At 38.1% G+C, this 24919-nt stretch overlaps 1 protein-coding gene across 3 annotated transcripts in view; it reads left to right on the top strand.

The window, feature by feature from the left end:
* Positions 1 to 19600, top strand: part of LOC120424552 (serine/threonine-protein kinase GL21140) — a 100022-nt gene extending 80422 nt beyond the window's left edge. For 2 of the 3 annotated variants that reach the window (XM_039588719.2, XM_039588717.2), the window contains exons 2-9: positions 1495 to 1882; positions 8959 to 9195; positions 9256 to 9379; positions 9448 to 9865; positions 9924 to 10021; positions 10082 to 10348; positions 10414 to 10563; positions 17820 to 19600. In XM_039588719.2, coding sequence (XP_039444653.1) covers positions 1614 to 1882; positions 8959 to 9195; positions 9256 to 9379; positions 9448 to 9865; positions 9924 to 10021; positions 10082 to 10348; positions 10414 to 10563; positions 17820 to 18128 — 1872 coding nt within the window. In that variant the 5' untranslated portion in view covers positions 1495 to 1613 and the 3' untranslated portion in view covers positions 18129 to 19600. The remainder of the gene's footprint in view (positions 1 to 1494; positions 1883 to 8958; positions 9196 to 9255; positions 9380 to 9447; positions 9866 to 9923; positions 10022 to 10081; positions 10349 to 10413; positions 10564 to 17819) is intronic. The other variant, XM_039588718.2, reaches the window with a different exon arrangement.
* Positions 19601 to 24919: the final 5319 nt, after the last annotated feature.

Here is a 24919-nt window from a genome sequence, read left to right as displayed (position 1 = left end):
TTTTCACATGTTCAAAAATGGAAGGGGTCGTACCGCCCCTCCGTCACGAGATATCAAAAAACGGACCTCGGATTCGTGATCAGGGGCAAAAGTTACCCCTTAGGACAAAGTTTCACGCAAATCGAAGAGGGGTCGGGGCAACTTTTCCCGATTTCGTGTGAGTTGGTATAGAATTACCCAATAACAAATCATGTTTTGACAAATTTTATGACAGAATTACTGCCGTTCTACGCATAATTGTCCCATGTTCAAAAAAGTGCAACTGAGAAAAACGAGATTGAAATTTTTCGACCGATTTCTGTGTTTCTACGCATAATTGTCCCGTGGGTTCCTATTCGCCCTATGTGTCCCTAATCGCCCCAGTTAGCAGTTTATCACCCTTATTTGTGATCCTCTTACTATACAACAGGTAAACAAGGCATAATGCTTAGTAAAACTAATGATTCCGTGTAAGAAAATACTTGGTGGGACAATTATGCGTAGAAGTTCAACTATGGGACAAACAGACTTGGTGTTGTTTTTGATGAGTTTCCGAACAAAGTTCCAGATTTTATATGTTTTTCTTAAAGTACACATCAGACTAAACTTAAAAATGTCATAAAGTCAAAATCGTCAAAAACTGACATGGGACAATTATGCGTAGAACGGCAGATTAGCTGTCAAAAAACTAAAATAATTACATCTGAACGTATAAAATAGACATAATAAGGTTCATTGATTTCCTTTTTTAACTTGTGAGTTAAGATAGACCGATCGCGGATGCCAACAAGCGAAAAAACTTAATTATTTTTAACACCTCCAAACTCAGCAAAATCATTCATCATCCCACTTAGCATGAGAAAAAAAAACTGTTCCTTTCACTAATTTCCCAACCGCTATAATTTCGCACATTGCCTCAAAACCATGCGCTACTGTGCGGTCATTTGCGGATCTGTTTTTTTTCGATTTCCAGCACTTCCCCACGTCCATATACTTACCTACTAAAACTTAACAAACTCATCATTATGGGTTCCACCACGCGGGTTGGCCCCGAGTTTGCGTGACACTGCCCTACCGACGAGGTTCCGCCAATTTGTTTGGCCAAGGTGTCGTCGTCGTCGTCGTCGTATTTGGAGCGAAAGTAAAAGTGTCGGTAAAAATAATAATATCAATCAGGCACTGTCAGTATATGGTTGAATCATTTACGTGAAGATGGCACTGTTAGGGTGACGAGACGCAACGATTCATTTGGAATAGCGAACATCTCTCTTGTCACCCTAATGTCATTACAGTCACCCTGACTTTGCCGAGCGGGACATGGATGGCCACAGTTACGTCGTTGCCCCCAGTACGTGTCCGAGATTTTTGCAAACGAAGTGTTGATGATTTGCTCCAGTTGCATATATCAAATGACAACCGGGCACGATGTGAATTTACTATCGAGCACCGAGCTTGTTACGTAAAAACTGCAATCGAGACACTAATGAAACTCCGTCTTTTTCTTCTTTTCCGCAGTTGAAATAACGACCGTGGCAGGCCCACCCGGCCTCCAGCGGCCGGAGGAGGACACCGTCGACGAAGCGCCCGTTGGCCAACGGCGGAACAACGAAACGACGCCGCCGACGACGACCGGGATGGAGGTGAGCAACCACACGGCGTCGACGCTGAGCAGGAGCAACAGCCGGACGAGCTCCAACAGCGAGCTGGAGAAGGAGCTGATCGACCTGGAGATCAGCGGCAATGGTGGCGGAAACGGCAGCATCCACAACAAGTCCAGCACACTCAAGAAACGGATCTCAAGCAGCCGGACGCCGGCCAAGAAGGCGAAGCGGGTGCGGTTTTTTCGGAACGGTGACCGGTTCTACACGGGCAGCACCATACCGGTGTCGGGGGAGCGGTATAGGTGAGTTATTTCTTGAAAAAAACTTCATGCATTCCTATGAAAAAAAAAAAAAAACACACAGCAGTTACCCGACCCATCTGCGATTTCCGTTAAACTTTGCTCTAAAGGGTAATTGTGGTTCCTGAACACGAATTCGAAATCCATTTTTAGATATCTCGTGACAGTGGGGCGTTACGACCCCTTTCATTTTTATGGATTCTTACTAAGACACGATTTTCAGTAATGTGCTACAAATGTAAACAAAAACAAAAAAAAATACGTTGAAACATAAGGAATTTGCATGTATTTTTCTCGAGCTACAGTCATCCCACATATTCGGAACACCCACAAATTCGGAACACTTTTGTGATAATTTGTCAAAAGCATGCCAAATGCATCTTTTCTGTGTACCCTACTATTTTTAGGACCTTTATTTGGACATTCTTTTGCTATTTCATTAATATAAGTAGTACTTTTAAAACAAAAAACTGCATTTCGAGACTATTTTATTCAGAGCAGCAAAACGCTGCTTCCAAATTGCCTGTTCCATAATTGTGGGATGTTATTGTGCCTCCCACAATTGTGGAACACCTGAATTTAACTGATATTTTCACAAAAAAAGTTAGCAGACCATTCATAAAACATTACTAAGCATGAGTTTTTATTGGTTTCAGAGTGCAAAGTCATTATTTTTTTAAAAATATGTACCCCTGGAGCGATAAAAAAGATTGTTTACATCGTAAGAAAAAAGTGTTCCGAATTTGTAGATTTCAAGGGTCAAAGTTTTTCTTCAAAAACTTGATATAAAACGATAAAATTTGCAGTTGTTCGATACAGCATTCGAAAGATCGCAAAAACAGCTTTCAAATGAAGGTAAAAGCGAATCATTATGTTCAATTATCGATTTTCTATGATTTTTTAAATATTGGCCGATCTGTAAACTGTTCCGAATATGAGGGATGACTGTATCAGAATTTTACTACCACCTATCTTCTATTTTTATTTTGCTCTACTGATTCTCACTTCTTCACTGATTCTTCTATTTAATATCCATTATTTGATTTTGATTTTACTAACTTTTGATTCTCTTATCTCAAAGCTTTTCCATTCTTTTTTACCAATTGATACTGCTGTAACAAACTTTGTTTTTTTTCCTTAAAAATATACTTTTCCTTAATGTACTAGTAATATCAAGTCTATTTATCATTTGCCTAATCGTTTTTGATTTTATTGCGAATTTATTTATTTGACTAATTCTTTATCTGTCCTATAAATTATCATTACTATAATCTAAGCTTGTTTATATCTCTATTTATTAACTATTGTCTAATTTTACATCTACTACATCCAGCTTCTCATTTTTTTATTCTTTAAAATACAATCATCATTCTCTTACTATTGAATCTTGATTTTTATAAAAGGGTAATTCTTTACCAACTCACACGAAATCGGGAAAAGTTGCCCACGTGGTTTGCGGATGGTCCCCAAAGGGACTTTTATGTAAAATTAGACGCCCGATTTGATGGCGTACTCAGGATTCCGAAAAAACGTATTTTTCATCGAAAAAAACACTAAAAAAGTTTTAAAAATTCTCCCATTTTCCGTTACTCGACAGTAAAAAAATTTGGAACATGTTATTTTATGGGAAATTTAATGTACTTTTCGAATCTTTATTGACCCAGATGGGGCATTTTTTCATTTAGAACAAAATTTTTCATTTCAAAATTTCGTGTTTTTCTAACTTTGCAGGGTTATTTTTTAGAGTGTAACATTGTTGAGCAGACAATTACAAAAATTTTGATATATAGACATAAAGGGTTTGCTTATAAACATCACGAGTTATCGCGATTTTACGAAAAAAAGTTTTTAAAAAGTTACTTTTTGCGTTTCTCTTTGTTTTGTCGTCCGTGTCTGTCACGGGTCACCATGAACGGCCATGATCAACGACGACCAACATTTTCAAAACTTTTTTTTCGTAAAATCGCAATAACTCGTGATGGTTATAAGCAAACCCCTTATGTCTATATAATTATTTTCGTAATTGTCTGCTCTACAACTTTGTAGAACATCGTTACACTCTAAAAAATAACCCTGCAAAGTTAGAAAAAACACGAAATTTTAAAATGAAAAATGTTGTTCTAAATGAAAAAATGACCCTTCTGGGTCAATGTAGATTCAAAAAGTACATTAAATTTCCCATAAAATGACATGTTTCAAAAATTTTTACATTCGAGTAACGGAAAATGGGAGAATTTTTAAAACATTTTTAGTGTTTTTTTTCGATGAAAAATCAATTTTTCGGAATTCTGAGTGTCCATCAAATCGGGCGTCTAATTTTACATAAAAGTCCCTTTGACATCAAATTTCTATCTCATTACCGTTTCAGGCTGCAAATTATTGAAAAACACCTCTTTTTTCGCATGTTCAAAAATGGAAGGGGTCGTACCACCCCTCCATCACGAGATATCAAAAAACGGACCTCAGATTCGTGATCAGGGACAAAAGTTACCCCTTAGGACAAAGTTTCACGCAAATCGAAGAGGGGTCGGGGCAACTGCTGTGTGAGTTGGCGGAGCTAAAGCCAAAATATATTCTCTTTTACTGTCTATTGTTTTCAATCTTCACCCTTTTTTCAAACAAGTGAGGTTTGAGCCCTTACTCAATTTATGGAATGGTTAAAGGATTAACACAAATATTACTTTTGTACTTTTGGTAAACTTTTATAACATGCTTAGGACCAAAAGTTGTAACAAAACACCGCGACAAAAGAAATAGCAACATATAAACACGGCTCAACACTAGGAAAGATTTCAGGAGAAAACAATACACAGTAAAATAACAAATAGTTTTTGAATTCGAACTAAAAATATAACAGTTTTTGCTTTAATGAAAGTTGATAGGTACACTTTAAATGGTTAGGTGCTTATTCTTTCATCAAACCCTACGGAATGTACCACCCCAGGCCGAGTTAAAATGCGTAACCAGAAAAGAAGGTGTGCATGCCTGGCACGAACACTCAAAGCGTGTTCTAGCGTGTTACTCGTACTGACTCAGAGCAAGGGTGAGATGTAGGTGTAAGGGCAGTGCGTGTTCGTCGGGAACCTAGTGCATAAGATCGGTCAAGGCCCGTTCTTACACTGAAAATTGCGAATTGCGAATAAATGATGTAACATTCGGAAATATTTTTTTGTGTGTAGACCGGTGCCAACATTCAACCCGTCCGACGGAAGGCGTGATCAGACAAATCCTGTCTCGGAAAATGACACCGGGACCTTCTGGGATCGAACGCAGGCCGACTGAGTGGGAGGCAACCACGCTTACCCCTACACCACGGGTCCCGACTTCATCCAAATCAAACAATGTAAAATTAAGTTCTATGGAATTACTTTATATTTTCTTACTTCATAATCCAATTCGTCGCACTTTAACGGGAACTTGATTACACCGGGAAAATATCTAAGGCTATGAAACCAAAGTTCACCAATATTTTGAAGGAAAAAGTATCACTGAATCTGAATTGCATGAGGAACGATTTTTCTGATTGATTTGGTGTCTTCGGCAAAGTTTTAGGTATAGATTTAGTGTATTCAGAAGAAAATTCTACACATTTTTTTGCTGAATTTAAAATAAAATCACAAAAATGCAATTTCCCAAAATCCGTATTTTTTATGTTTCATAAAAAACCCCCCGCTTTTTTTTGAGTCATATTACGGCCGTAACATTGAATAATGTAAAGGGCCATTATTAAATTTTTAAGCCGTATTATGAAATTACAGTCTTGATTCCAAAATTTCGAAATATTTTTTCGAACAGATCAGACAATTTCACAAATGTTTCATAATTTAACATTAATAATTGAACTATTAGTTGCTGAGATTGGCATTAGAAAATGGGAGGCTGTTCGAGTGAAATTTGAAAAATTTCAACTTTGCAACAATTATTCTGTTTTACTTTCTTTTATCTGCTGTATCTCAGCAACCAGAGATCCTATATTTTATGTTTTTTTGGATGAAATTTGCGAAAATTTTCCGAACAACCTAAAAAAATAATTCCATTTCTGGCACATGCGCAAATCTAAAAATTGCACTTTTTTGGTTAAAATCAAACTTTAATTGGCCATGTGATAAAACTTTATCAAAATTAATATTTGTCGTTTGCAAATTCGATATTTTATTAAAAATTCAAAAATTGTGGGTTAGATTTCTATTTTCTCCATTTTTTTTCAAGACATCATTAACTTGGCGGTAAAATTTTAGGTTATACTTATCTATGTTATGGGTTTTTTTTTCAAATACTTACAATTTCAAATTAAAAAAATCATAATTACGAATTTTGGGAAATGGATTTAATTTGAAAAATGAATTATTGAAAACCCGTATTTTTTTTCCTTGTATCTTTTTCCAGAATAGTCTTCATCAAAACAAACTAGACTTGTATAGGTGAACCACAACATGGTTTTTTAGCCCCAAAAAGTTTGAGCCAAATTAAAAAAAAATCCAACTAAAATTCACTTCAAGGATTGCTCTGTTCTATCCTGTTTCAACAAAACAACTTTTTTTAAGCAAATTTTAACTGTTCTTTTATTGGAATACTGTTCAAAAAAATCGGAAACGTCGTCCGTTTTTCAATTTGAACTCATTTTCCTAGCGAAAATTATTACACTTCGAAAATTTAAATCAACGTAGAATATTCAGAGAAGAAAAAAAATGTTTTTTCTTGAAACTCGTATTTTTTTATAATTTATTTTGCTAAAACATCGATTACAATTTAATTCAGAGCAATTCCAGCTCAATCAGGAATTTTTCTGATACTTTTGTACCCGACCCTCTCCGATTTCAATGAAACTTTGTAGACATGTTATCCTAGGCCTATATAAGCCATTTTTGTGCATATGGAGCAAATAATACTCGAGAATAACATTTGAGAAGTGCGTAAGGTATTTAAATATTTTTGTATTCTGTAATTTAAAAATTACTGTATCTCGAAGCCGTTGCGTCGTATCAAAAAGTGGTCAAAGACAAACTTGTAGGAAATTGGACGGGCTTTCTGAAAAAAATACACTGAAACAAAAATACACGCCACATCTATGAGATTTTTTTGATTTTTAAGTCTAAAACTTAAATTTGAAGGTGATGTCACGATTTTTTTTCGTTCAAAATTTTTGAGGAAATAGCCTAAAATGTTACTAAAAGACTGACGAAAAATGCAGGATGGTATGTCTCTCCTAAAAAAATACAAAAATCATTTACTAAAACTGTTTTTTTGAAAAGTGGTCTAAACGTCAAAATTTTTAAAAACCGGTAGTGGGAATCGATTCTCCAGACAATTTTACATAAAAGTCTCCATATTGACCATTGTCCTATGTCCAATCCTTGGGAAGATACAGCGGTTTTAAAAATAAAAATGTTGAAAAAACGGGATTTTTGGTGGTTTTTGACAATTTCTATATGACAGACTTGGTTTTTCAGTCTCGTAAATATTTTTAACGGAAAGCTCGTCCAATTTCCCATAAGTTTGCCTTTGACAGCATTTCAATTGGATGTAAGGGCTTACAGATATAAGCTTAATTACATTGCTTATAACTGAAAATAGAATATTTTTTTCAGTGTGGTAGAAACCAGGATAGTAAATTTGATTACGTAAATATAAAAACGATATAAATCAAAAAGCTGTCAAAGGCAAACTTATATTTACGAGACTGAAAAACCAAGTCTGTCATATAGAAAATGCCAAAAACCACCAAAAATCCCGTTTTTTAACATTTTTATTTTTAAACCCGCTGTATCTTCCCAAGGATTGGACATAGGACAATGGTCAATATGGAGACTTTTATGTAAAATTATCTGGGGAATCGATTCCCACTACCGGTTTTTAAAAATTTTGACGTTTAGACCACTTTTCAAAAAAAAAAGTTTTAGTAAATGATTTTTGTATTTTTTTAGGAGAGACATACCATCCTGCATTTTTCGTCAGTCTTTTGGTAACATCTTAGGGTATTTCCTCAAAAATTTTGAGCGAAAAAAAATCGTGACATCACCTTCAAATTTAACTTTTAAACTTAAAAGTTGAAAAATGACATAAAAGTGGCGTGTATTTTTGTTTCAGTGTATTTTTATCAGAAAGCCCGTTCAATTTCCTACAAGTTTGTCTTTGACCACTTTTTGATACGATGCAATGGCTTCGAGATACAGTAATTTTTAAATTGCAAAATACTAAAATATTTAAATACCTTACGCCCTTCTCAAATGTTATTCTCGAGTACTATTGGCTCCATATACACAAAAATGACTTATATAGGCCTAGGATAACATGTCTACAAAGTTTCATTGAAATCGGAGAGGGTCGGGTACAAAAGTACCAGAAAAAATCCTGATTTGAGCTGGAATTGCTCTTCAATAAGATCGTTAAAATCAAAATAACAACGCAATTGGAAAACAAATGTGTAGAAGTAAGAAACGATTTTTATGATTTCAATCTATAAAAGAACTTGAAATTACTTATGAATACACTATTTACAAAAGTGTACAAGCTGTAACCTCAAAAAATCAAAATCAAATTATTCGCTCTACAGCATTGCCTTGGCGTTCCCGATTACGGGATTCCTACTCGAAACTAGGTGTCCGAAGGCTTGATTGTTGAGGCAATTGCAAACCTCTTTTTACACCTAAGCTTCCATCCACCCCGGGATTCGAACTGACGACCTTTGGATTGTGAGTCCAACTGCCTACTGCGACTCCACCAGGACAGGACCCAGGGAGACGACTCCTACACCTGGACTGAGCTATCGACCTAACCTGTAGGTTAGACCGGGGCCAACATTTACTTCCCCATCCGACGGAAGGCGTGATCAGACAAATCTCGTCTCAAAATTTGCCACCGGGACCTTCTGGGATCGAACCCAGGCCGACTGGGTGAGAGGCAATCACGCTTACCCCTACACCACGGTCCCGGCTAAGCTGTAACCTAAGCCATGAAATAAATCCCTCGTAACGCTTACGATAATTGCTTTCGCCTCACAAAACTGGATCCGATTTTAATCCGTTAATTGGTCATGTTATTTAGTCGCTAACCATTTCTCTTTCCTTCGTTACCACCAGGTCATTCGATAGCCTCACGGAGGACCTGACGCGGCTGCTCGAGGACAGCGTAACGCTGACGGGCGCCATCCGCACCATCTACACCCTCGACGGCAAGAAGGTCGACAAGCTCGAGGACCTCGAGGACGGCAAATGCTACGTATGTTCCTGTAATAACGAAGGTTTCAAAAAGATAGACTACAACACCACCAACACCAGCATCGTGGCGGCGACCAAGAACACCAATAGACTGTCTAGGTGAGGCAGGAGTTGGGTTTTTTTGGAGATTGAGTTGATTAAATTTCTGTTTTTTTGCAGACTAATACGTCCAGTATCACCAATCAAAAATGGCTCCAACGGGACGACACCTCTCAAAGAAATCGCCTCCGTTGTGCATCCACGGATTGTGACCCTAATTAGAAACGGCGTGAAGCCTCGAAAGGTAGTAATGCCATTAGACGGAAATAAACGAACAACAATTATCTCCTCCATTCTCCTTGTTTGCTACAGATTCTCCGGTTACTGCTGAACAAGCGCAACAGTCCATCGTACGAGCACGTGCTCACGGCCATCACGCAGTGCGTCAAGCTGGACACGGGCTGCGTGCGGAAGGTGTTCACCCTGTCCGGGGTGCCGGTCCTAAAGTTGGCAGATTTCTTCGGCGAGGAGGATGTGTTCTTCGCGTACGGCAACGAGCGCGTCGGCAACGACGACTTCGAGCTGGAGACGGACGAGCGGAAGGCGGTCCAGGCCACGAAGAAAACGCTCCGAAGTAACACGACCCGGACGGGGCCGAAGCCCAAGATGCCCATCAAGAGCCACAACGACACGTTCGTGTGCGTGGACGAAACCGTGCTGAACGGGGTCATATCGCCGGACTCGCTGCCGCTGGAGCTGCAGGCCAAGTACACGCTCGGGTCGATCATTGGTTTGTTCAGATTTGCGCGATTCACCTTCAGAGATTAAAAACTCTTTTTTCATTCCAGGTGACGGTAACTTTGCTGTTGTACTGAAACTAAAGGACAAATCAACGAACGTCGAGTACGCGCTCAAGATAATCGACAAATCCAAATGCTCCGGCAAGGTATTCCAAGTCCCATTGTTTCACCACTATCCCCAATACTTAATCGCCTCCTCCTTCCAGGGTCACTACCTCGCGGCGGAGATCCGCGTCATGAAGAAGCTCAACCACCCGTACATCATCCAGCTGGTGCAGGACATCGAGACGATAAACAACATGTACCTGGTGCTGGAGCTGGTGCGCGGTGGCGACCTCTTCGACGCCATCACCCGCGTCACCCGCTTCTCCGAGAACCAGTCCAAGGTGATGGTGAAGCACCTGGCGTCCGCCATGTCGTACATGCACGCGCTCAGCATCGTGCACCGGGACATCAAGCCGGAGAATTTGCTGGTGGGTTCTCTACTAACGCAGTTCAGAAGGTTGCTCAAGACTAAGGTGGACTGAATCTCTTGCAGGTTGAACTGGACAAGGACGGCAACGTTGTGCTGCTGAAGCTCGGGGACTTTGGGCTGGCCTGCGAGGTTACCGAGCCACTGCTTTCGGTATGCGGGACGCCCACGTACGTGGCGCCGGAGATTCTCATGGAGACCGGTTACGGAGTGAAGGTAAGTTTGACATAATTATTTTTATCTTATTCTTTTTGATATACCAACCCGAAGTGTTTGACCAAGCTATGCTGCCGTTCTAAGCATAATTGTCCCATGTCATTTTTTGACGATTTTGACCTTTTGACATTTTTAAGTTTATTTTGTCGTATACTTTTCGAAAAACCCATAAAATCCAGTACTTTGTTCGGAAACTCATCAAAAACAACACCAAGTCTGTTTGTCCCATCGTTACACTTCTACGCATAATTGTCCCACCAAGTATTTTCTTTCACCGAATCATTAGTTATACGAAGCATTGAGTCTTGTTTACATACTTTATAGCAATAGGATCATAAATAAGAGTGATAAACTGCTAACTGGGACGATTGGGGACACATAGGACGAATAAGAACCCACGGGACAATTATGCGTAGAAACACAAAAATCGATCGAAAAAAATCAATCGCGTTTTTCTCAGTTGAACTTTTTTGAACATGGGACAATTATGCGTAGAACGGCAGTATGATTGTTGAAAATTTTAAAATATTGTAATTATGATGATTTTAACTTAAAGATATTTTTTACCCATAAAAAAATTAGTCGATTGCGGGCGGCGAGGCCACGCGGTCCTGCACGAGTTTTGCCGCCATCTTGGGACTGAAACTCTAGTGCCGCACTGGATTTTTTCAGTTTTATGCGAGTTCCACGCACACTGACAAATGATGTTCGATTGCACCAAAACTGGCACCAACCTGGCTCTTCAAACGAACACTGAGGAAAAAGAATGTAAGATTTTCATAAGACTACATCTTATGAGCTGCCTGATTTGAGTATCCACTAGGCTCTCGCGATTTTCATAGACAATCTTATGACCGTCACTATAAATTTATATGGTTATAACTAAACTTTACTTATGTATTTGGTCCACTGTTGATAGACTATGGACTTCATAAGAAATTCTTATGGAATTCATCTGTAATTTTTCAATGGTTTTCGCGTATGATGCTAGTGTGAAATTTTTTGACATTTCAAGATGGCGAAAGGACGGATCGAGCAGACAATTTTAAACGCTCGCTACTCCAAATCGCCCCGTAGTTCGTTCCGGTAACTACTTCACAAAGCTGCCGCCACCGCTATGAGTTTTACCGCGACCTCCAAGACACAGGTAAATTCTGTGGCGGGTGTTTCGTGGGTTTTGGTTCAAAGTTGAATATTTTGTTTTGGTATTTTAGGTAATATCAATGGCCGTTGGTTCCGCCGGCGGCCCTCCCCAGCATCCTCCAGAAGGATCCGGAGAATAGCATCGGTGAGGACGGATCCGAGCAGCGGTCGAAGGTTTAAATTTGATTGACGCGGTCATGCCGAAGGTGGTGGCCATCCGGCAGAACATGCCGAATCACCAGCAAAAGACGATTAAACCGGAGGCTGCGTAAACCAACGGGACGACGAGCAGCGGAAGGAAATGAAGTTTTGGGTATATTACGATAATTTAAAAATATATACGTTTAAAATTTAAATAAATTTTTGTTTTCATTCAATTAAAAATAAGAAAAAATGGGTATAAAAAACATAGTTTATTAATATAATCTCCATGAGCATTGCCATATATTCTGTACACAATTCCATTTATGAATGTCATAAGATTACTCAATGGAAATCTTAATTAACGGCTTTGTCAAATTTCCCCTCCCAGCTATAAGAAAATCTTATGACATCCGAATAAAATCCTGATGTCGAAAGGTCATAAGACGTTCTTATGGATTTTGCCAGTACTTTTTTCTGAGTGATACATTTAAAAGGCACACCAAGACAATCGCTACAGTTTTGCCAGCTTTTTTTTAAAGTTTTGCTCTTCTACACATTATTACAAATTGAAAAACGAATCTTATGCTTCAACTGAACGAATTGGTTGAAATTTGAGTTTTGCCAGCCATTTCTTTGCGTAACGGGACAACGAAAGGAGCAGATTTATGAAAAAACTCCTCTCCTATTCAGTGGCTTACGGACCTTATTTGGTCAATATTTTTGGCGTTTGAGGTAAGAAAAAGCATTTAAAGAACATTGCAAAATTAAAATAAAATCATATTGAAAATAGAAAAAAAGTGACTTTTTTGGTGTAGCTTCGTTAAGAATCGGTCATTTGATTTAGCTTAGGCTGATTTTACGAAAAAATGTCTAACTTTTAAGGCTTGTAACAAGCTTCAGAGTGATCAAAACTTCAATTTTGTATATACAGAAAATTTCGCTAAGATCTGGCCTACACGCCAGTGGTGTTGAAAATAAACGCTTCATTGGCCAAAGTGTCTCAAAAAATGTCATTTTTAAAAAAAAATCTTTTTACCGGTTAAATCCGATTTAAAATTCAAATGCAAAACGCCAGCTGCAAGTCTGGGACTTGACCTCAGTACACTCACCGGAACCAGCCCCTGAATGCCCGCCAAAAAGTCATTTTTGTTACATCCTAGTATTTAGGTATTCGGTATGTTCACTCAGAAAAAAGTACTGGCAAAATCCATAAGAACGTCTTATGACCTTTCGACATCAGGATTTTATTCGGATGTCATAAGATTTTCTTATAGCTGGGAGGGGAAATTTGACAAAGCCGTTAATTAAGATTTCCATTGAGTAATCTTATGACATTCATAAATGGAATTGTGTACAGAATATATGGCAATGCTCATGGAGATTATATTAATAAACTATGTTTTTTATACCCATTTTTTCTTATTTTTAATTGAATGAAAACAAAAATTTATTTAAATTTTAAACGTAGGTATATATTTTTAAATTATCGTAATATACTCAAAACTTCATTTCCTTCCGCTGCTCGTCGTCCCGTTGGTTTACGCAGCCTCCGGTTTAATCGTCTTTTGCTGGTGATTCGGCATGTTCTGCCGGATGGCCACCACCTTCGGCATGACCGCGTCAATCAAATTTAAACCTTCGACCGCTGCTCGGATCCGTCCTCACCGATGCTATTCTCCGGATCCTTCTGGAGGATGCTGGGGAGGGCCGCCGGCGGAACCAACGGCCATTGATATTACCTAAAATACCAAAACAAAATATTCAACTTTGAACCAAAACCCACGAAACACCCGCCACAGAATTTACCTGTGTCTTGGAGGTCGCGGTAAAACTCATAGCGGTGGCGGCAGCTTTGTGAAGTAGTTACCGAAACGAACTACGGGGCGATTTGGAGTAGCGAGCGTTTAAAATTGTCTGCTCGATCCGTCCTTTCGCCATCTTGAAATGTCAAAAAATTTCACACTAGCATCATACGCGAAAACCATTGAAAAATTACAGATGAATTCCATAAGAATATCTTATGAAGTCCATAGTCTATCAACAGTGGACCAAATACATAAGTAAAGTTTAGTTATAACCATATAAATTTATAGTGACGGTCATAAGATTGTCTATGAAAATCGCGAGAGCCTAGTGGATACTCAAATCAGGCAGCTCATAAGATGTAGTCTTATGAAAATCTTACATTCTTTTTCCTCAGTGTACAGTTCTGGAGTTTTTTTTTTGAAAAGGTCCAATAAACCAATTTTTTAGTTTTTGCTTTTTGCATGTTTTTGATACCCCTGACTCAAGGCGGTTTCAAAAACACCCAAAAAGCATAAACTGGAAATTTGGTTTATTGGACGTTTTCAAAAAAACTCCAGAGTTTTACAAAAATATTTGCTTTTCCTGTCATACTGTAGTAACGAAATTGCCTACTTATCACCACCAATAATAACAGTGCTGAAAAGAACATTATAGCACTCATCTAAATTCTCTACATTTTCTCCATTGCCCATGCATTACTTATGTCTTTGTACCTTGAGAAGGAATTTTCTGATCGATTTGCGCAAGAATAGTGCAAAATCAGGTACCTGAGATATGTATTTTTGAAATAATTGTGAAACCGAACTACAAAAATCATCAAAAATGCGAAGTCAAATTTTCAAACGAAAACGATTTCGCAATTTTTTTTTAAATTCATTTTTTCACGTATCATTGAATAAAAAACTCTAATTTCGTCGTTGCAAGTTTTTTTCATGTTTGAAAAATCAACGAAACAAGATAAAATTTATTGAATCGAAATTTGGATTCAAATCATTTTTACAAAAATGCAATTGTTGCGTTGTTGTGCCCCTTTATTCGAATATTTTACAAAACATTTTAAAATGATTTTTAAGACACGAAATTTAAAACAGTGTAGAAAAATATATTTCTCGTAGTTTTTTATTCGTGTTTCTTCAAATTTCTTATTATTTATGATTTAAATTTATGAAAAAAAATCTATTGGATTTCTTGACGTATGTTGAAGATTTATTAGTATTTGAAAAAATGCATCGATCTTTATTTTCGGCATAATTAATTTGATTTTTTAAAACTTGTTTTTTTTTTAGCAAAACTTGATCATGGAAAAAATGTTCTAAAAAACATTATTTTTGCTTATGAAAATAAAAAAAAAATGAATTAGAAGTAAAAAAAAAGCCTGAACTTGAAGAAGTTTTAATTTAGTGTCTTTCAGTCTTTTTGCAAATTTTTCAAATTAAATAATTGATTCTGAAAATATTTTTATAGAAATGATAAGAATTAAATTTAAACATCAACAAATTTTTACTGTGAAATAAAATAATTAAAAAATACAAAGGCAAAATCCAAACAAAACGATGAATTAGCCAAATTTTATGTAAAAAGCAAAAAAAAATCAAGTAAATGTTTTCTTATGTCTGAAAATTTAATCTCAAGATTATTTTTCTAATTTTGACACTCAATTTATTTCTTGACTATTTCATAAACAGCCTTTAGGGCCGGTCATAGAACTACATTTTCAAAATGCCATCGCGGGCCGGATAAAATGTCCTCAAGGCTCGGATCCGGCCCGCGGGCCGGACGTTGGATAGGCCTGGAGTAGACCAACAGGAAGTAAATAAGGAGCGAAGGGAATAGAGAGGGGGACAGTGAAAAGAGAGGGGAAAGAGAGAAAGTGAGAGAGAGAGAGGCGGGGAGAGGGGGGGGGGACCGTTACATTACTACCTGCTTGTTTGTGATAAGATTGAAAAGAATTAAAAATATGATTTTAACAAAAGTCCGAAAGATTGTAAAAAGTCCGGAAAATTGTAAAAAGGGTGGTTTTCGTGAAAAAAAAAAACCCGTCTTGTTATACATTTTTAGAAAGGTATTTAAAAGACCTTTCTAACGAGTCCAGAACATTGAAAATCTGACAACCCTATCAGAAGTTACTAGCACTTAAGTGTTAATTTAACACTTATCAGAGGCTAGATCTCAGATAATTTGATTAAAATGTTGTCTGGATCTATCGTGAGGCCCATCGCACAATGGGCGAAATGGAACCCAAAATCGAAATTAATTGAACGCGGCTGGTTCCCTGGTGTGAATAATACTGTTTCTAATGTAAAAAATCCGGGGAATCGATTGGTGATGGTTTCATCCACCGCACGAAACGGCAAAGGGTCCATTTTGCCCCAATTCCCCATTTTTTCACATTTTTTCTTGAAAATCGGTCTGTATTTAGAGCGGAGGCTTTATGCGGCCTTCCAAAATGCACTTAACTTATGTGAAAATGTCCCAGGAATCCAGTAAAAATAACCACTTGCACCGCAAAAATCATCTAGGGTCCATTTAACCCCAATTTCGCTATAAAAGCATTTTTGGCCGTTTTTCAAATATTAGGTCAGATTTTAAAAATCTGAAAATATTTTTATCGTAAAGATCAGACAATTTTACATAAGAATGACGATTTGCACTTGAAAGTTTGACACATTTATGTTGATATAGAAATTAAACTAAATAAAAAGATTGAAGAATCACTTTTGGGCCAATTTTCCCAAACGCAGAATAAACTGCTTTTCACATACATTTTATTTTTATCAACATAAATGTGTCAAACTATCAAGTGCAAATCGTCATTCTTATGTAAAATTGTCTGATCTTTACGATAAAAATATTTTCAGATTTTTAAAATCTGACCTAACATTTGAAAACGGCCAAAAATGCTTTTATAGCGGAATTGGGGTTAAATGGACCCTAGATGATTTTTGCGGTGCAAGTGGTTATTTTTACTGGATTTCTGGGACATTTTCACATAAGTTAAGTGCATTTTGGAAGGCCGCATAAAGCCTCCGCTCTAAATACAGATCGATTTTCAAGAAAAAATGTGAAAAATGGGGAATTGGGGCAAAATGGACCCTTCGCCGTTTTGTGCTGTAAAAGAAACCATCACTAATCGATTCCCCGGATTTTTTTTATATAAGAAACACTATTATTCATGCCAGGGAACCAGCCGCGTTCAATTAAGTGTCCGATTTGGGTTCCATTTCGCCCACTGTGCATCATTGGTGGGTAAACAGAAGACCATTCCAACACGCCCAAAAGATTAAAGATCTAACAACCCTATCAAATGAAATAACCTTAGGGTGGATTAAGTAACGTTTTTCAATATTTAATCACTGCCATTTAAGCCATTTTGGATTTGAAAATTCTAAATTACTTTAAAGTAGTTTAACAACAATAAAAAATTAGACAACGAAAAAAAAAATGTGATTCGATTACACCGACCAAAAAAATTTCTTCTTCTTCTCAACTCGAGGGAAAGCATTAAGGTTGGGGTCCCCAGAAACACTTGCTTTTTGATTTCTTCAAAAATATTTAGAGAGGGCCGAATGGTTTTTCTCTGAAGTTAGTGCAATTTTTTTTTTTTTAGGCCTGATGGGTCATATATGACCCAAGCATGAAAATTTTCAAAAGAAGCCTAGAATTTTCGTATGGTCATAAGAATCATTTTCCCATAATTTATTCATTTTTTTTTAAATTGAGGCTTGAAAGGGTTATATGAATTTAATTTTGAAAATAATTTTAAGAAAAAAAAGAAAAGAAAAAAAGGGAAAAAAAGAAAAAACATGAATATAATTTCCAGTTTTTGCTTTTTGGGTGTTTTTGAAACAGCCGTCAGGAGTATTAAAAAACACCCAAAAAGCAAAAAAAAAAATGAAAAAAAAACTCCAGATACAAACTTTGGAAAAAAAACATTCGACTCTGTCTAAAACAATTTTGAAAAATTCAAAGTGCCCCAAACTTCATGCTTCCACAATGTTATTCGAAGTTTCGATCATCCGAAATGAAATGTTGCCAAAGCCTTCGGATAATCGAGTCTCTACTGTACCGGAAAATCTGCCATTATTTTTTTCTAATAAACAATTAAAAACACATTAAAAAAACGTAAACAACTACAAATACTATATTGAATTCATCCTCCACAGATTGACGTCTGGGCGGCCGGCATCATCCTGTACATTCTGCTGTGCGGCTTCCCGCCGTTCGTGTCGCCGGACAACCAGCAGGAGCAGCTGTTTGACGCGATCCTCAACGGGTTCTTCGACTTCCCGGCACCGTACTGGAACAACATCGGGGACAGCGTGCGCGATCTGATCATCAACATGCTGCAGTCGGACCCGGAGCTGCGGTTCTCGAGCGAGGACATCCTGGACCATCCGTGGCTGACGAGTGACGTCGTGGACGACACGCGGGATCCCAACGGGTATCGGATCATCTCCAATCTGGTCTACTAGAGGGATATTGCTATTCCACAAACACACTCACACTCACACCTCTCCTTCTTTCGTTTGGCCTAGTTTTAGTTGAACGCACACACCGTAGACACTTCTGTTATCTATTGATGATTTTTGGTTCGTCTCTGTAGCACGCGCACAACATCTTTTACTTTACGCTCTTTGTGTTTAGAGGGTAGAAATATTATATTATTTTCTGTGATTATTTAAAAGCATTGAACTTAGCAATTTTCCTGTAGCTTTCGGTACTGCGCGTTACGTTTAGTTGCAACATTAGGTAGAACCAACTGAATAGTGTACATATATAGCATGGCAAATAGTCGATCCCCTGTCTCTTTCCCCCCTCACCCTCCTCTTTGTGTCGTTATCTCTAGATTATTCAAATTATTGTGTTTTTTCTTTTGTCTCTTCCCAATAATTTTGTCTCTCCAAACTTCTTATTCCATATCAAGTACGGCATGAATGTGAAAAACAAGCGTGTGAATGAAACGTACGAGGATGAAGCGCGCGCCCGGAACAGTTTAGTGAAGACAGAGAACGCCAAAAAAGTGAGTGAATATCATTGTTTGACGACGACGACGACCGTGAACCGTGTCGTGACGGTTTTGTGGCATCGAATTCCAAAACTCTATTTAATTAATCAACACAAAATGAAGCTGCATATTTATACACTACCCACTTCTGTCCCCCTCCTGCTCCGCCCCCAAACCCAACTTTTGTAAATAGACATTTTAAGATATTCTTAAACCAAGCAACTGCTGCTTAGAGCTACTGTGTAACTATTAAGAAAACAACAAGAATCACACACACACACACATGATTGGTATTATTTGTCCTGATTATCATGAACTACTAGCGAGAGAACGAGACGACAAGGATAATCACGTTTTGCAGAGGTTTTATTCGATTTGAATAACGTAAGCAAGCTTATTTAATTAGTTTAGTTGATGGTTAGCTCAATTGTTGGCGCGTCGAAATTAGTCCCGCACACGAGAAGCGTCGCGAAAGCAAAAATCAATTCCTATTTATTACCCGTTCTTTGAATTGTGACTATTTTGTTTTCATTTACTTTTTTTTTGTTTGTTTTCGTATGCGTAAGAGTCACCCCCCTAAACCACAACCTTCCTGGAAGATCAAATAAGCACCGCGTGTTGAAAAGAAAAGATAGAAAAAAACTGTTTATTGATAGTGTAACATTTTTTTTCGTTTTCCTGTTTGTTTAAGTTTGATTAAGTTAATGCATTCGCACCGAGAAATAACCGCGAGAGAGAGAGAGAAATAATTAAGTAATACAATCAGAGTCGAATGATGGAACGATACACTCCTACACACAAACACCCATAAACACAGACACACATTCTAGAGATTAAGGCGAGAGGCAATGTCGGAAAATTTGACGATCAGAGCTAGTTTGGTTTATAAATTATGATAGAGAGAAAGAGAATACACACACATTATACACAACAAGCCTGCCTACAAATGTTTGGTTTATTGGTTTCATTACGAATTCTTTCGAAAACTCCCTCATTAACCACCACCAGGATGACTCACAAACACGCACACTTGCCCTCCAAAAATTTTCGTTTTGATTTCTTTAGGCCTTTGATTTTAAATTATAATATAATCAATCTTTTACTTACTTACTTTCCTTTTACTGCTCGAACAACCCATGAGTCTTCAGATGCGTTGCCATCTAACTTGGTTCTCGGCTGCTTCTCTCCAATTCCGACACTTTCCGGATCTTCCTCCACCCTGCACGTCCGGCATTCTTGCGACATGTCCGGCCCACCGAATTCCGAATACTTGGCTTGCCGTAGAGTTGCGCCAGCTCGTGGTTCATCTCCTCCGAACAGTGATCTCACGCACGCCGCTAAAGATCGTCCAAAGCACTCGCCGTTCGAAAACTTCAAGCGCTTGCAGGTCTTCTTCGAGCATCGTCCACGTCTCGTGCCCGTAGAGAACGTTCGGTCTTATAAGCTTTTCGTACATGGTGTACTATGAACGGCGAGAAAGGGTACCAGACCTTAAGGACTTGTGGAGTCCATAGTAGGCACCAGGCCTGCAAAATGTTTCCAACCCAGCGTACACATGAAGCAAACCAAAATGTCAGTTCACTGCTAGCATCTGACTGTAAGCCTACTGTGTCCGTTCAACCACTGCCGCCTGACTCGTGCCGGTCGGCTGCTGGAGAATGAGAGACGTGAAAAAATGAGCTACACTCACTCAATTCGTGTCGTATGACTGACTCGTAAAATCCTCTCTAAACACTATTTTGACTATTTTTAAACAATTGAATGGTTCTAGACTATGCAAAACACTTAAAACAACCATAACTTATATTCAAAATTACATTTCCACGCATAAATACCAACTTTTTGTGTAAAAACTTGTTTCTTTATGTGTGTGCATGCAACGTCGAATGAGCGTTGGTCGACTACTGCCTCGCATTGCAGCTGCTCAGTGAGCTAGGGCACTCACGACTGAGTCGGGTTTGTTTATGTCACGGTTTTGCGGTTCAGTGAATGGATCTGAAAAAATCGTGTATGCGTCGCCGATTTTCGTGTCAGGACCCCTGACATTTTCAGCTCTGGTAGGCACGACTGCCGGTGACGCCTCCAAATTTCTCTGCTGCAGTTGCTGTCCAACGTCACCAACGATCCGAGGTACCCAAAGTCCTCCACGACCTCGAACTCGTCCCCGTTGAACGTCACGCTCGGTCTTATGCGAGTCGGGACTCGTTTTTTTATGCCAGCAGATACTTCGTATAACAATTTCAAGCCAAATGTTGAAACAGAAACTGGAGATGTCGTCGCCTTGTCGCAGTCCCTTGCGCGATTCGATCGGGTCGGAAATCGCCCCCGAGATATTCACGCTGCACCGTCCATCGTTGATGTCACCATTCTGATCAACTTCCCGGGAAAACCGTTCAACCGATAGAAGATGATCTGAGACAGCACTTTGTAGGCCGCGTTGAGAATAGTGATGGTACGGTAGTTCTCACATTCCAACTTATCCCCTTTCTTGTAGAACGGGCAGATAACTCCCTTTTTCCACTCCTCCGATAGCTGTTCTGTGTCTCAGAACATGAGTATCAGTATCATCTTGATGAGTTCCGCACCAATACCATCCTTACCCGCTGCTTTGTTGTTCTTCAGCTTCTTGGTGGCATCCTTAACTTCCCTCATCGTGGGTGCTGGCTCGTCCCCGTCATCCACCATACCGCAGACATCGTATCTTCCGTCGTCCTGGTACTCCGCTTCTGTGCCGTTCAAGTGTTCGTCGAAGTGCTGCTTCCACCTCCACCGATCACCTCACGCTCGTCCGTCAAGATTCCCCCGTCCTTATCACCGCGGCATGCAGCCTTCCGGGTTTGGCTAAGTTTCTTGTAGAACCTACGCGTTGGAGCGAATCAGCTGTTCCATGTCCTTGAACTCCAACTCTTTTCGGTCCTAACCAGGTCCCAGTACCGAAAAGGACCTAATAAAAGTAATTTTATGAAAAAAAAAAAAAAAAAAAACTCCAGCTCTTCCAATCGCCGCTTCTTATACCGTGAGAGATGGGTTGTTTGTACGACTCTTTGTCCCCACGGGTGTTATGCAGCAGCTACTTGTCCCGCGCTGCTTTCTTGCGGTCTATAATCGCCTGACATTCCTCGTCGAACCAGCCGACCCGTCGAACTCGGTCCACGTACCCGTGCGCGGTGTTCGGAATGGCTAAACTAAGTGGAATAAATTGATAACTCCTTTATTTGACGTCCTAGCCAAATGGTGTCTTCGGAAGAGTTGTTGTACTTGATAAGGGCTATCTTTTGAAGTTAGTGACATACAGGGTGACGACCTTCCAGGGTGTCAACCAAAAACTAACTTTATTGGAGGACGTTTAAGGGCTTTGGTGTCTTCGGCAAAGTTGTAGAGGAGAAAATTTCATGAAAGTCTGTCGAAGACGTCAAATTTGTAGCTCTTTATCTTCTCGAGATATATGCCATTTTTGCAAAAATGGTCCTAAAAAGCACTTTTTTGGTGATAACTCAAAATGTTAGCATTTTAGCGGCCTACTATGTTCTGAAGAGTTGAGTTGTATGACATAAAATTACATACCTTTGCCGAAGACAGCAAAATGCTTTGAGCCTTTATTGAGGAGTTATAACCGTTTTTAAGTGATTTTAAGCCTATTTTCAAGTTGGTATGGTTTCAAAATGGCGCATTTTCGCGCAAAACCGAACAATGCACCTGAAAGTACACACTTTCAACTACATTCCCTGAAAATATCTCCGTGTCTTTTTTTAGATATCTTAATTTAAATTTGATGGTTCAATTTATTTATAAATGTTATTCGAAATCATATCTAAAACGAGTTGAAAATTGAACTTACTTTGATTGATCGATTTTTATAGAAAATACATTGTCCATGAAAAAATACGGCAACCAGTGTTGCAAATGAGTGATAGAAAAGCTATCAATTGATTATCTCTGCACCAAAACATCCGAGAGTATAGCGGCCGTCACTATGGCTTGTGAGATCTCTTCTTGTGTCTCGTGATTCCCAGCGATGTCATTCTCTCTCTATCACTCCTCCCCTTTTCCTCGACTATGCGCTCTCACCGCTGAGTCTCTCAATCTCTCCGAAAACTGCAATGAGAGAACGCGAGATGGCGATTAGGAGCCGACCACGCATGACGTCTCGTTAAACTGCGTTTGCGAAATTGGTTTTGTGGCGGCTTTTGTGGTTAAACGCTGTTGCGGTAGGATGATCGTGGAAGCGGGAATGAGAGAGAAAAGGAAAATGTATTGTCAATCGCGAGTGTGTAAACACGAAAACGTGTTCGGCTATTTTCGGCGTGAGCTAAACATGTTTTATTAATTATTTTGGAAAGTGTGTCATAGTTTTAAGCATAAATAATGTATTTTCCATAAAAATAGATCAATTTACTATTCAATTTACCCATTTTCACCTCGTTTTTGATATGATTTCGAATGACATTTATAAATAAATTGATTAAAAACCGTCAAATTCAAATTGAGATATCTAAAAATAGACACCGACAGACACGGAGATATTTTCAGGAAATATAGTTGAAAGTGTGTACTTTTAGATGCTTTGTTCAGTTTTGTGCCAAAATGCGCCATTTTGAAAACAAAGCAACTTGAAAATAGGCTCAAAATCACTTTAAAATGGTTATAACTCCTCAGTAAAGGCTCAAAACATTTTGCTGTCTTCGGCAAAGATGTGTAATTTTATGACATAAACAATTCTTCTTGGACCATTTTTGCAAAAATTGCGTATATCTCGAGTAGATTAAGAACTACAAATTTGACGTCTTGGACAAACTTTTATGAAATTTTTTCCTCTACAACTTTGCCCAAGACACCAAAGCCCTACAACGTCATCCAACAAAGTTAGTTTTTGGTTGACACCCTGGAATGCCGTCACCCTGTATGTCAATAACTTCAAAAGATAGCCTTTATCAAGTACAACAACTCTTCGGAAGACACCATTTGGCTAGGACGTCAAATAAAGGAGTTATCAATTTATTCCACTTAATTTTGCCATTCCGAACACTGTGCCGTGTGAATTAAATCTGCACCGGTTTGGCTGAAATTTCACAAGGGTTATATTATAACGCAAAAAGAAACCTACCTTGAATCAAACAATGGTTTTTGTTTTTTTTTTATGTTTAGTGCGTTGCAAATATTTTTTATGTAAACATTGAAATTTATGAGCCATTGTTTTAGCATTTGAATAAAAAAAGTTAGAGGTGGTCAAACCGCTATTTTTAAGAATGGTGTATTTTTTAGTTTCTTTTTATTGGACTTTTAGGCTGATACAAATTTTATTTGAAGTTTTTTTTAGTTATATTAGTTTGAAAACATTTAAGTGGTGTTCAAATATTGGCATCGATGCTATTTAGAGTCCTTCAATATATATTAATGAGAAAGTTACAATAGACCTCCAACGAAATATGATGATTCAAAGCTTTAAAAATTTCGGGAAAGCACTTGAAAAAGTACACCGTGGGACAATTTTGGAATTATTTTAATATTGGCATTGAAATATTTGAAATTGCATTTTCAATGCTAAAAACAAATTCAATACTACAACTTTTTGGTAATTCAATGAATTATATTTATAAACATAAAAAAAAAACAAGTTTAAAAATCATTCCATCTAGGAACGGTTCTTTCAAAAGACCGGAGTTTAAAAAAGCGGCTCTTTTTTCTGAGCTATGGTTCATTCACTCTTTTTAGTGAATCGGCTCTTTGAGCGGCTCGCTCTTTTTTTTGCCCACCTCTAAAAAAAATTGTTTTAAAATGCTAAATACACTTGGCTAGATGTTTTGCAATCATTCGTTTCCAAAATTTCTAAGTTTTGAGGATTTTTTTTTCGCTGAAAAAAGTTTTTGCGGTGCTGTTTTTTTTATAGGGGAAATATGCCCATTTTAAGCCTAATAAGCGGTCGTGTTTGAATGATGCTGGATAATCTGGATTGTTCCTTGAAATTTACTAAAACCAAGTACATCAACGAGTAGAGCAACTTTTTGTGAACATTTCTGTTTATTTTCACTTTTATTAAAAGTTATGCTATTCCTTTACAAGCATTAAAAAAAATATTTCAAAAATGAATTCTAATCAGTCGAGTGCAGTGGGTCACGTCCATTTTTCTATTTTCAGTTTAGTGCTTTTTTTCTTCCAGCGCTCTTTTGGGTCTGCTTAGTGCTGCCAAAATTGATGAAATTTTAAGCGAACACTCACGAAAAGTAGCATTTATAGCGAATGTTTCCTGGCAGCACTTGC

Source organism: Culex pipiens, chromosome 2 (assembly GCF_016801865.2).
Source record: "Culex pipiens pallens isolate TS chromosome 2, TS_CPP_V2, whole genome shotgun sequence".
Classification (NCBI taxonomy): Eukaryota; Metazoa; Arthropoda; class Insecta; order Diptera; family Culicidae; genus Culex; species Culex pipiens.
This window is presented reverse-complemented; position numbering and strand designations above follow the sequence as displayed.